The 12,519-nt window shown below is 44.5% G+C and overlaps 1 protein-coding gene across 3 annotated transcripts in view; it reads left to right on the forward strand.

Moving 5' to 3' along the window:
• FMN1 (formin 1) overlaps nt 1-12,519 on the forward strand; it is a 339,089-nt gene that overhangs the window by 46,506 nt on the left and 280,064 nt on the right. For 2 of the 3 annotated variants that reach the window (XM_057306184.1, XM_057306185.1), the window contains exon 3: nt 5,072-5,189. In XM_057306184.1, the coding sequence (XP_057162167.1) occupies nt 5,072-5,189 (118 nt within the window). Of the gene's footprint in view, nt 1-1,656; nt 3,456-5,071; nt 5,190-12,519 lie in introns of those variants that run through there. The other variant, XM_026480077.4, reaches the window with a different exon arrangement.

Genomic DNA, 12,519 nt, shown 5'->3' on the forward strand with positions numbered 1-12,519 from the left:
ATCTGGTGTGGTGATTCCTTTTTTCCTCAGTCTTGAAGAAGCAGAAGTCTGATTTTTATCGACGGGCATTTCCTCTGGACAGGAAGCTGTTCTAAGATTTAAATGGTGCCGATAAAGTTTTCTGTGTGTCACGGTGGCCTTCTGATTAAGCGTGCCCTAATTAGTAATCCTAAACCTACGAGCATCAGGAGCAAGTGGGAAAGTCTCCATTGAGATACAAGGTCAAATCAGGGACCAGGAAGTGACGTCTTAACTTTCCCGTAGGGGTTGGTGGGATAGTATAATATGTACTCTGTGTGTGTGAGGGCTCCTTTTGAATGCATTGCTAGAAATGTGTTGCAATCAGGATTTCCCATTCTTAATACTTTTTGGGGAACATGATTCGAGTCCTCAGTGTGATAGTCACAGCCGTTCCCTGATGCAGACCAAGCAAGACTTGTTTTGCTTGTGGCTACAGCCTCTACTTTGCAGAATAAACTGCCGTTTGTGTTTAACGCTTGGGCTCAATCTTCTTGCGGCTTTGCTCAAAGAGCTGGTGATTACTTTAAAGCCAGTTTGACTGTTGTCCTGATCCAGCACAGGAACTTGTCCATCCCAGGTGCTTGCTAAATGCCTGCTGACTGGACCGAATTTCAGAAACACTGAGACCTTCAGGTACGACAGGAAGCTGTCCCCAGAGGCAGCTAGCTATGCACCTGGGAAACAGAGCCACAATTTTTCCACGTCCTCGGTTGCTAGGTTCCCAGCATATAATCAGAGTGTTGGAAACTACCTTGAGCTGATGTTTGGTGGTGATTTCGTCCGTCCTGTTCTTGTTTTAGGCAAATGGGGTCTGTGATAGAAACCTGACTGACAGAGACCTTTCAGATGTTTTGCCCTTTAGGGGAATGTGGCTCCTCGAGGACCTTTGCTGAATAGCTTTGCCTCACAAGGCGGGTTGTGTGTTACCTTGTACCATGCCAGGTTTCACTTGGTTGGATCGCTGAAGCAGAGAGGGGTGCCCTTCAGCCACCAGGATTCCTAAGGAAACCAGGAAGTTAGAGCTGCTGAGCAGAAGCCTGAGGTTGGCACATAGCGTGTGGAGGGTAATCATTCCTGCCAGGCCCGGGCTGTTTACTCTGCCGGCGTAAGGCTGGTGGACATTGGGCGTGGTGGGCGTGCTTGCCTAAGTACCTGTTTGTAGAACAGTGAGACACCGGGGCAGAGCTAAAACAGCAGTAACCTGAAACCAGTCCTGTTGGGTTTTTTTCCCCCCTCTGGCCCCGACTGCTAAAATCTGCATTCCAGATGAAACCTGCAGGGAAGCGGAAGAAAGCATTAAGAAAAAAAAAAAAAAAAGCTTCAAGAGCACTAAATGACTGCTTTTGAGAGTTCTGGGCATTTTGAGATCATCTATCTCTTTACTTGCATTTCTTTACTCTGGGCTTTGTGAGTGGCTGTTGCTGTGTGTGCTGCTAGGTTTTTTGGCCTGGATGGCGCACAGGCTTCCGACCAAAATTTAGATGGCGAAAGGGAGCTCTTCAGAAGCGTTTCGGTCCATTTCTGCTGATTCACTTTTGAATTTCTTGGGCTGCTGGGGGTGGGTCAAGGGCTGTCAGGATCTGCTTGCCCGCTCAGCACGTTCGGGAACCTCCCTTGCTCACCAATGAGGAAGTTGAAAGCTCCCGGGAGGCACTGGGGCGGAGCTCACACTGAAGTCCTGGGCCGGGATGACTGGGGGCAGGCTGACTTTCCCTACGACAGAAACCCTTTTGTCCATGGGAATAAATACGGAAGTCCCGGAGGAGCAGCCTCCCCAGCTCGCGTGTAGTACGGTACGCAGCCGAGGCTGCGTGCGGGCAGAAAGCTCCGCGGACTTCTCCCAGCTGGCCCCGAGCATACCACCCTCGCACACACCCCGGAAGGAGGGCCCAGCAAGTGACTTGAAAGAGACCAAGGGTGCTGGCTCTGCGGCTGAGTCAGGCTGCCGGGTCCTGTTGCTCTCTGCCCCGTAAGTTCAGAGCTGATGGTGTGGTTAAAGGGAGCGAGCAGGGGAAAGTGACAAAAGTCAGAACTTGCACCGAGGGCATTGCCGAGACATGGAGGACGCTGGAGACTCTCTGAAGGGCAATGATGATGTCTCGGAACTAGAAAAACCTGAAGCCAGACTTGAAGTGGCTCCGTCGATCCTGAGCAAGTTCTCTGTGAAAACTTTGTTTGGGTTTACAAGTAAGCCGGACGCTATGAAGCCTGACGAGGAAGACGCGGTGCTGAAGGCATTCCACAGTCTGGTTGTGGACCCAATACCTCAGCTGGATGATCCCAGCAAGGGCTCGGAGCAGCGGGAGGCAGCGGCTCAGGTTCCACCTGACCTGGGAAATGATGGCAAGCCTGCAGGGGTGGAGACGGAGTCAGAGGGAAGTCAGGGAATAGCAGACGCAGGCATTTCTCTCCCTGGTCAAGAGCAGTTTCCACTCAGTACTCAGAGTGTGAACAGAGACGATGTCATTTTGGTTCGTGGGACTCTTGTGAACACCACCAGTGACTCCGACTCTGATGATGGTGGCCAGCCGCTGGAAGAGGGAAGCAACACCAGCCGCCCACAGTCCCCCGGTGTTTCATCTGAGCCGTCTCAGGATCCCAAAGAAAAGCCACGTGATTGTAGGGAAAATAGCACCACTGGGGAAAGGGACGGTGCAGAGCTCTGTGCTGAAGGTCCTCACAGGACTCCGTCTGAGACAGGTAGCAAACCGCAACCTGGCAATGGTGGCCTTACGACAGAGAACAGCCCCACCCAAGGACAAGCTGGAGAAGAAAGTTCCCCAGTCGTTCAAGAGGTAACAGACCAGAACTTGGGTGTCGGTGTCCCCGAGGATGCCTCGTCTAAAAAAGAAGTCCCGGGAGAGAAGTCATTCCAGCTTCCAGCCTTTTTTAGCGGGCTTCGTGTGCTGAAGAAGGGGACTACAGGTGAGGGAGGGAAGACCATCACTGAAATTAAACCCAAGGATGGCGACCTGGCTTTGCTCAAACTGACACAGCCTGTTCAGAAGTCCTTAGCACAGGCAGGGCCTCAGACAGTGAAGACTGGGGAGAAGACAACTGACCCGAAGGCCACTCCCACTCTCCTGGAGCAGCTCTCTCAGCTCTTCATCCTTGACATGCCCAAGGTGGAAGCGAAGGCAGAAGACCCCGAGCAGCCCCGGAAGGAGGAGATGGGCTGCAGCGCTGCCCAGGAGAGCCAGAGTGGCCCCAGTGGAACCCAGGCCCAGGGGGGAGAGGTCAAGCCAAAGCCTCCAGAGACAGCCCTCGAGGCCTTTAAAGCCATATTTGTTCGCCCCCCAAAAAAGGGGACCACAGCTGACACCTCTGAGCTGGAGGCTCTCAAGCGCAAGATGAAGCATGAGAAGGAGTCCCTGAGAGCTGTGTTTGAAAGATCCAGGTCAAGGCCAGGGGATGGCCCCTCTGATTCCAAAAGCGTATGTAGAATTGGGGTTTGGGTTTTGTTGTAAGATGCAATGCTGCTGTATTTCTTTTTCAGGTTTCCTGTCAAAGTGAATCCCAGTTACCTATTGTTAGTGAGTCTCTTCTAGGGGAAAGACGGGTATGATCAAATCGTCCTCACAAGGAGTATGGAGTTAAACTAGCGATATCTTTCTTCCTTATATTGTCCTGGAGTGTCGTAAGAGGGATATGCATAACGATGTGTGGGCAGAAAGAGGGAATTGTCACTCCGAGTTTAAACATTAATAGTAGATGTTCTTTTCTTTTTTAAGATTTTATGTACTTGAGAGAGAGAGCATATGCAGGGGGAACGGCAGGCAGAGGACGAAGCAGGCTACCCGTGGAGCAGGGAGCCCAGTGCCGGGCTCCATCCCAGGACCCTGGGATCACGCCCTGAGCCGAAGGCAGACTGAGCCACCCAGGCGCTCTGATAGGAGATGTTCTTATAAAAAAATAAAGCAGCACGAGGAAGCGATGCGATAGGGAGCTAGAGCCCCCATTTCCTCCCCTCTTAATTATACCTCTGCAAAAACTCTATTTTAACTTTGAAAGTCCGCCATTTGACGAAATGAGTGTTCGTGATATGATTAAAATGTTCCACGTTTGTTACAAGGTATCCTGATCACTGGGTTTAGAACGAGATCTGGTTTTAATTCTAACTCTGCCATTTACGGGCTGGGTGACCTTGATCACCTCAGAGCCTCCATCCTCTCATCTGCAAGGTGAAGAAAATAACCCTTACCTTACGCTGTAGTTGTGAAGAGTAAGTGAGGTTAGCACACGGTAACCATCCTAATTGGTAAATTAGTGTTACTATTAAGAAAATTAATTCAGGTAATTTATAAAAACTAGCAAACACCTGTCCAGTAGATCTTAAATGTATCATATGAACAATAGAATTTCAGTATCTCCTCAGCATGTAATTACCATTCCCTCTTATATAGTCGATCAGTTAAGGCGCTAAAAATTTAAAAATCTTTTGGAAACATTCTTAGGATATAGTTGAAAATTAAGCACAATATGGCATTCTCCTAGTTGTCAAAATCAACCCTTATAAAAATGGCTTGAATATGAGGTCCACGTCATTTATTTAAAGGAAAGAAAAGCGGATTGAACTCGGCAACGTCGAGTGCTTAGAGAAACGTATCTGGACCTACATATAGCTGGTGTTCGTGGAAAATACAGAACTAGTCTTTATATTATAAAATACCCTGGAGTTGTTTGGGGATACATGTATAATCATTCCCATAGATGTACCGGATTATAACACATTTATATCTGTATCTTCAGCTCAAAGTTTGTGACTTAAAAAAACAAAATAGTTATATGATAAACATCCTCTATTAATGGTTGTATCATACTTGGCCTTTGAGGGGTTTGTTGTTGTTGTTTTTCCCCCCTTACTGATGACTTTACCGTTCTGGAAAAGGGTCACTCGGTAGTGAGATGTTTCAGTTACAGTGAATGAGAGCAATGTGCACTTGGCCATCACAATTAATTCTGGAGTTAGAAGTAGCATGTTTTCAGGAGTTAATTCGCTCTGGCCACGTTTTATGTAACGTATTCTTTTCTTTACCCACTTTTCCAACAGCCTGACCACAGCCCCACCGAGCAGGACGATAGGACTCCGGGCAGACTCCAAGCTGTCTGGCCACCCCCGAAGACAAAAGACACAGAAGAGAAAGTGGGATTGAAGTACACCGAAGCAGGTAATGTGAAAAGTAGCCAGGTACCCGTGGAATGAAACCTTGGCTGCCATGGCTTTTAGTGCTAGTTCAGTCCTCCCAGAATCTGAGCCTTTGTTTCCCTGCAAAATGTAAGGCTGGAGGCTTTTCTTCTGGGTTGTGCGGTTCGAGGGAAGCTTTGCACAGTTATCATTAATGCATCTCTTTGAGATGAAAGGTGAAGGCCACGGAATGAATGAAGGGCGGCCCGTGTGGAAAGTGGGAGAACCTTTGGGGAACTAACGGAGCAGGTAGATTACGCTTCCTCAGGAAGCAGGTGGTGGGCCCTCCTGCTGTTGTGAGCTGGCAGGACTGCTCGAAGAGGCGGCCCGTGAGTCTACAGGGCTGCGGTCTGATTCGTTGTTTGTCTTTGCGAATGCTTTCGAGCACAGGAACCTTGTGTGGAGTGAAGGTACAGAGACCGTATCAGTTACTCTGTCCCTTTCATGAGACAAAGCTTTATTTAACGCATGGCCAATTTTAAAGCAATCTAACTCTCTGGAAACCTTCCCAGGAGCTTTGCTTGAATATATTAAAATGGAATGGGTATTTAGATATTTTTACTCTAACTGAAAGGTTCCCACGAAATAAAAGAAAAAACAAGAGTTAGAGGATGGTGTATCTTAAGTAAATGTATGTGTTTGTGCATCTCTGGGGAAACCTCTTTGTCTTCTTCCTGGTATTTGAAGATTACCTTTGCAGGCTTATCTTTTTCTGGTTGTCTTAGGGTATATGTGTGTATGAAGATCAGTCTGTCTGTTTAGAGAAAAATGCTTTCCGTTCCTATTCACTAACAGACATAAATGGATCAAATTTGGGGTGATTTAGTAATATGTGGCTTTTCTGCAGTATCATAAGTTACTTTAGCGATTGAGAACACAGATGCATTTTGAGTTGGCAAATGAATCTTCAGTTCTACAACCTGATGGCTTTTAACCTCCATCTACGCAATTGCAAACTTCTGACTATCCCAGGACATCATCTACTTCATAGCATCTTTTTTCTACAGTGCTTGACTTCTAGAATGAAAAGTACCTTGGCCTTAGTGGAAAAAAATATCTAGCTGTTCCAGTCTTCTTACCTACAGTCGATTTTTCCAAAATTGAAGTGCTTGTGGTTACAATCATTGAACCACCTACCAAATTCTTTCTCATGATCTGGCACAGTTCGAACAATTAAAAGTACTGAAGTTTACTTTAATGAAAAACCAGAATACTGTGCGTTTCTTATTCCTAGTTTATATTGGTGATCTAAGTCCCCCCGCCCCAAGTAGATCACGGCAGTCTTCCTTGTAATGATGAGCATTTGCAGAGTAGAGACGGTTAACGCAATGTCATAAATGGTTTTTCAATCCATTTCAAGTAATATTTTGGGGGCATTTATACCTCTACAGAGATTCCTTAGTCCCTTTCCAGAAGCTCAGAGGAACACCGTAGTTGACCTCATCGGTGGCTTTCCCAGTCTTTGCTTGTCATGATCTGTACTCTCAGAGTTTACTAAGGTCTTGGATGAGATGGGGGAGGGCAGGAGAGATAATGGTAGTGCTGCTGGTTGAGCTGTGATAGCACAGTAACGTAGAGAGCTGGCTGTGGTCTAAAGAAGATGTCCAAGTTCCCACCCAGTTCTCATGGTGGCAGTGCTTCCTTACGGTGCTCCCAGGGCTGGTACTCAGCTTCTTGAGAGCCTTCTAGGACCTCCTTACTCTGCTGATATCCTTTTGGTGGGTACCAAATAAGATACCCCTGTGCTTGCAGTAAATTTATTTTTACCTCCATTACTTGATACCAACATAGGGTTGCCGTGTCATTTATTGCTAATGTTGAGGAAGTTAACACTTTCCTTGTGATTTTCTTCAACTGTTGTTGAGAAAACTGTTGGTTTATTATTTAAAGCATTTTGTGGTATTTCCATTGGTTTCCCTGCCTTTAGGCAGACATACAAAATTTGCCACTCTGCAGAGAGCACAGAAACAATGAAATTAGATTCAAGATATTTCAAGGTGTTTGAAGTCTTATGCTTTTATATCTTCAGTGCTCTTTATTTTTCTTGGGGTATACAAGGATCTAGCATTCCTATTTCAAGCGTGTTATTGGAATCTGTGCTATCAACATTGAAGCCCAGTCCTTGGCAGAGCAGGGAACGAGATCATGTTTGTCATCATGAGTCCCACATTGTCTTTGTGCTGCCCTCAACCACTTCAGACTTGGCACTGCTTGGATTTTCCTTTATATACAGTTTATCATTCAATGATTTTTTTTCCTGAGGGCTTAAGAAATCACCTAACACTATAAACTGACCTTTTGTTCCAGGATAAAAAGAAAGCTGATATCAGAGAACCTATCCATTTAAACTATGGCTTCCAGAGTCCTCTTAGTCATATGAGGGTAGCTGACTGCTGTCGCTGGTGCCCACTGCTAAGGAGGCTCTCTCTGCCACTTCCAAAGCCATCAGCATCATCTGTAGCTTCTGACACTGTAACTACCTCCCTTGGCGGGTAAAGCCTTTGACCCACCAGAGGTTCCAATGCCATTCTGATCACACTGCACTCACTATCAAGGGTACTTCCACTGCCAATATATGAGCTCTTGGAACTTTGGTGATGTGCCAGCTAAGCGAATCACCAGCTCCCATCAGAACCATCGAGCAGGGGACTTGTTGCTGGTGCTGGAGTTGAGCTCTTCTACTCAGTGAGGGGCCCCAGTGTTAATTCACTGAGCCTGAACTTCTCTTCTCAAATGAGAGTGCATTGCTTTCTCCCATCTCTTGTGTTGTGCTTTCTTACACTATTATCTATGCAGTTCTGCTTTGTGTTTGGGATGCCTCACAATAATTTGGAGTGAAAAGAGCACTTCCCCTCACTTCCCCCCCACCCTCCGCCCCAGTCCTGCGAAATGGGATTGGGACAATCCAATTGGCAGACCGCAAATTCTTCTCAGAATTGTCTTTCCTTCTTTGGGTATAGGAATTGGCTCCTGAAACAACCTTGTAGGATGATCTTGTTGGTTTTTTTTAGGTGGAATCTCTTTCAGTAAGCTCCTCATATCTTTAGATGGTTAATACTTTACTGTGCTGCAAGACCGGAAACATCTGGATGTAGTAAACTTGATTAGCTTTTGAAGCTTGGGGCAAAGTAAAACTCAGTCACAGCAAAGTGAAAAGGTGTGTTGTGAAACATACAAGGGGTTACCTAAGAAAAATGTCTACCCTTATGTTTGATGTGAACAAAGCAATTTGTCTCATGAGAAATAGATAACCAGTGTTCTCTCTCTGCTATTTCTCTTCTAATATGCTGTTCTGTGCAGGGTGAGGTGATGTAAGGGTTACTAACTTGACCAAAGTCTTAAAACAAACTGTAAAGCACAAGGAACTTGGGGTCATAGAATCATTGAATCATAGCATTAACACAGGGTTGAGCTTATTTTTATCTGAAACATGAAAAAATTTATCTAAGCCATATTGTCACTTTTGTTTTCTTTTTGGTTTGTGAAGGATAAATGCACTTAGCCTTATTATTATCTTTTTTGTAATTACATATATTGATAACCAGGGTTCTGTCAAATCAGGTGACCAACTCAAAACAGGATGATTTAATTGAGACTTTATTAGAAAGTCTTCACAAAGGTGTGAGCAGCGTTTAGGAAAAGCTCTAAGAGCTGGGGCAGCATCTGGCGCTGCTAATGGTGAGAAGCTTCTAAAGCCCTAGACTTGAGGAGCAAGGGTAGGAGAAGCCACTGGGGAAACCCAGAATTTCAGAGGGAGGCTGGTGTATAGTGAGGGCTGCCCAGCAGGAGCTGTGGCCCTCAGTGGAGGGATGCAGCCGATCCACAGTGATCTGACAGGAAAGGAGACGGGAAATAAAGAGCCTGACTCTCTTCTTTTCTTGTCGCCCACCTTCATTCCCATTGGCCAAATCCAAAGTCCGAGGACTGGGAGCCGTTTTATGCCGTTTCTTTAGGACAACAGGTTCCAGAATAGGGCACCAAAAGGGGAAGTGTGGACCTGGAGCAGCAAATAGAGGATACGCAGCACAATTACCCTCCCAGCAGACTCCAGGCGGGAGAGGTTCCGAAATCTCTCAGTCTGCCTGGAGAATTGGCGCACGTTTACCTCCACCACACCTGACCACACAGGCTTCTAATACAGTGGCATGAAGAAAAAGTCCTGTTTTTTTATCCTGTGGGGTGATTATGTCATAGAAAATATAATGGCCATCCTTCAGAGCCTTGCTGTGTGACTACTTTCTTCACCTTAATGTAGAGACTTTACTTACTGATCTCAGAAAATTTTCTCTGAGTTTTAAATGTTTCCCTACATTACAAAATAAAAGAGCGAATTTTAGAAATAACCAGAAATATCACAAAACAAAAGAAACTTTCTATAATTCTCTTTCATAGGGAAACCATTGCCAACATTTTGAATTAGGAAAGGCCTGTGTGAATTGAATACTCAAAATTTTTTTGATTAGCTTGTATAGGCTGCTTTTCACACTTGAAAATGTGACTGTATTTTTTATTGACCACGTTTACCATGATTATATTTATTGAGATTTAGTTTTTCAAGGTATTAAAAGTAATATAAAAATAGAAACAATTCTGTAAATGTTTTTGTTCATAAATGTTTAATGAGGATAAATTTCCTGTGGTAGAGTCTCTAAATGAAAGGGTATACGCCTTGATGTTTTCAATATATATTAATTGCCAAAGTTAATTTTTTACATAAATATATTCAGTATGAAAACAGTGCTTTTTTTTTTAAGATTTTTATTCATTTATTTGAGAGAGAGAGATCTCAAGTAAGGGTAGGGAGGAAAGGGAGACTCAGACTCCCCACTGAGCAGGGACCCCCATGGGGGGGGAGCTCAAGAGTTCAATCCCAGGACCCTGGGATCATGACCTGAGCCGAAGGCAAGACGCTTAACCAACTGAGCCACCCAGGCTCCCTGAACACAGTACTTCCAAAACAAGGGGAAAAAAGTTTCTTTATCATTTGCTTTTAATTTTACTTGTCCAGTGTGAAAACATTTTAAATATTTGTGTATAGTCAAATCTATTTTCATTTTAATGTGTAACTTTCCTTTTTTGGCTCAAGAAGACCTCTCCTACTCAGATCACCTGTATTTTCAAATTGCTTAAGTGATTTTTCTAACTTTTCCTTCTTGCCTTCCATTTTGTATCAAAAATTGATTTTGGTACATAGCTTGAGGTAGAAATCTAAGACCACTCCCCCCCCCCCCCCACCCCCCGGCCCAGGTGCTAATTTTACAGCAGGCTTCTAGCATAGCTACTCTCTGCTGAGTTTGGAACTCTTGAGGGCTGTCTGTTTTCTTTGTGTCGGAATTTTGTATGGGCGTCTTAATTATTTCAGCATTAAAATACATCTCAGGATCTGTTCAAGTTTTTATGCAATTTAAAAGAAAATGTTTTTGGCTTGCTTATTCTTCCAGAAAACCTTAGTTTACCTTGCTTTCAAAAGGATCCATTTTGGATTTTTACTGGAATCACACTAATTAATTAATGTGAAGATAGAAATGATAATTGAGGTCTTGAAAATGCTTAGTATTTCTATTCAAGAACATATCTTCTAAAACAATTCAGATTTTCTTTTTTGACTCAGTAAAAAATATTGCCTGAATTTTTTCTAAATATATTCCTAGGCATATTATTTTTTAAAAAAACAACATGATACGAATTTGTATCTCATGATTCCTTTTTCCTGAAAGTCAGATGCATTCCTAAGAATCTAGTGGCTTAAGTAACACCAGCTCTGAGGCCAGGGCTGGACTGATTGAAGGCCACATTTTGGACTGACCGACTGGCTGATACCAGGGGGACCTTACCTCTGTTTCACTCTGGTTAGTGATTCTGAATATTCTGAGGCTCCTTTAAAAATCTAACAAAGATGCAAAGCTATGGAAGAAGACACTTGCAGTTAATTTTGCATACATTTCAGTCTCTCCTCCCCCTACCCCACAACCATCCGTGGACTTTTTCCCTCCTCCTTGTCCCTTCCCTCTCCCCTCCTCCCCAGGTTTAGCTGAACCCTTGATGCAGAAGCTCACCCCTGAGCTGGGCTTCCTTTCCTGCTCATCTTTTATTTTATATTAAGGAGGACCTGAAATATTTGATATTTATTAAGAAATGTAAAATATATTATCACGGTGTGTGCCTCAGCATCCCGAGAGGAAATGAAGTTAATGTTTGTGAGTTTTACATTAAAATGCTACTGTCTGGGAAGCTGGCAGTGACTTCATTACCCCTGGAAGGAGAAGATACACAGAAGAAAAGCACTTATTTTTTCTGAAACAAAACGAACTATGCTTTTTTGGTTTCTCTTCAACGTGCATCTGGAATGTCTCTTCCCTCCGCTGGCTGCCGCTCAGACCCAGCCTGGGGCCGGGGGTGGCCTGTGCGCCGCCCTGCTGAGCACCACGGCTCCTGTGGAGAAGAGAACCAGCCTAGCACGGCATCATGGGGATTGAGTGAGCAAGCTGTCGACGCCTGTGGCTTTTCTTGGGGCTTACTCACACCACTCAGAAGCGTAGAGTAGCTCAGGAACATCCGTCTTCAGAATATTTTGGCTCACACAGGGAAGTAACCCATCCCTCAACTCAATAAAGATCTTCCTCCTTTCTGGTTTGTTTCTAATTTGGGTTCCCTTGGTTATAAAGGATAGAGCTGTTCGCTACCCTTCCTGGTGAGTCAGACATCCTTGCCTCACCAGCAAGGGAGAGCTATAAATATCTTTGAAAATTTTATTGGCCTACTGTACTTTAAAGAACTTCTCCATTCATAGCGAACAGGCTGTATTAGCTGTGAATAGATTTTCCTTTAATGTCCTGTATCTAGATAAATGATCCCAAGTGTCTTCTTTCACAGTCTAGACAAGAGGTTGTTCATTGTGTATTTTATAGGCCTTTGTGACATGTCACCATCACTTCACTTGCATGGAGTTATGGTGATAGTCCAGAAAATTGGAAGCCGTACAGACTAAAAAGCAGGAAAGTCTTGTATTTTGTGGCCGTAGAAATAGGGTGTGCTGGGAAATGAGACGTGATTGGAATGTGTGTTAGGCTTCTACTCGCTGCGTAACTGGGAGCCGTGGGGAGGGAGATGGACTCTTCCAACACAAATGAGAGCTAAAGCTTGATACGAAGCAGAGGGAATCCCAAAATGTGGACCAGTGACTCAGGAATTTCATGTTGTGTTCCAGGAAGTATTAGTAAAGTTCTTTGACTCAGTGGGAGTAGAAGCAAGAGATTAAAATATAGAACCTGAAATTTTACGATATTAAAAACTGACAGCTGCAAACATTTTAG

This window comes from Ursus arctos, unplaced genomic scaffold (assembly GCF_023065955.2).
Source record: "Ursus arctos isolate Adak ecotype North America unplaced genomic scaffold, UrsArc2.0 scaffold_36, whole genome shotgun sequence".
NCBI lineage: Eukaryota > Metazoa > Chordata > Mammalia > Carnivora > Ursidae > Ursus > Ursus arctos.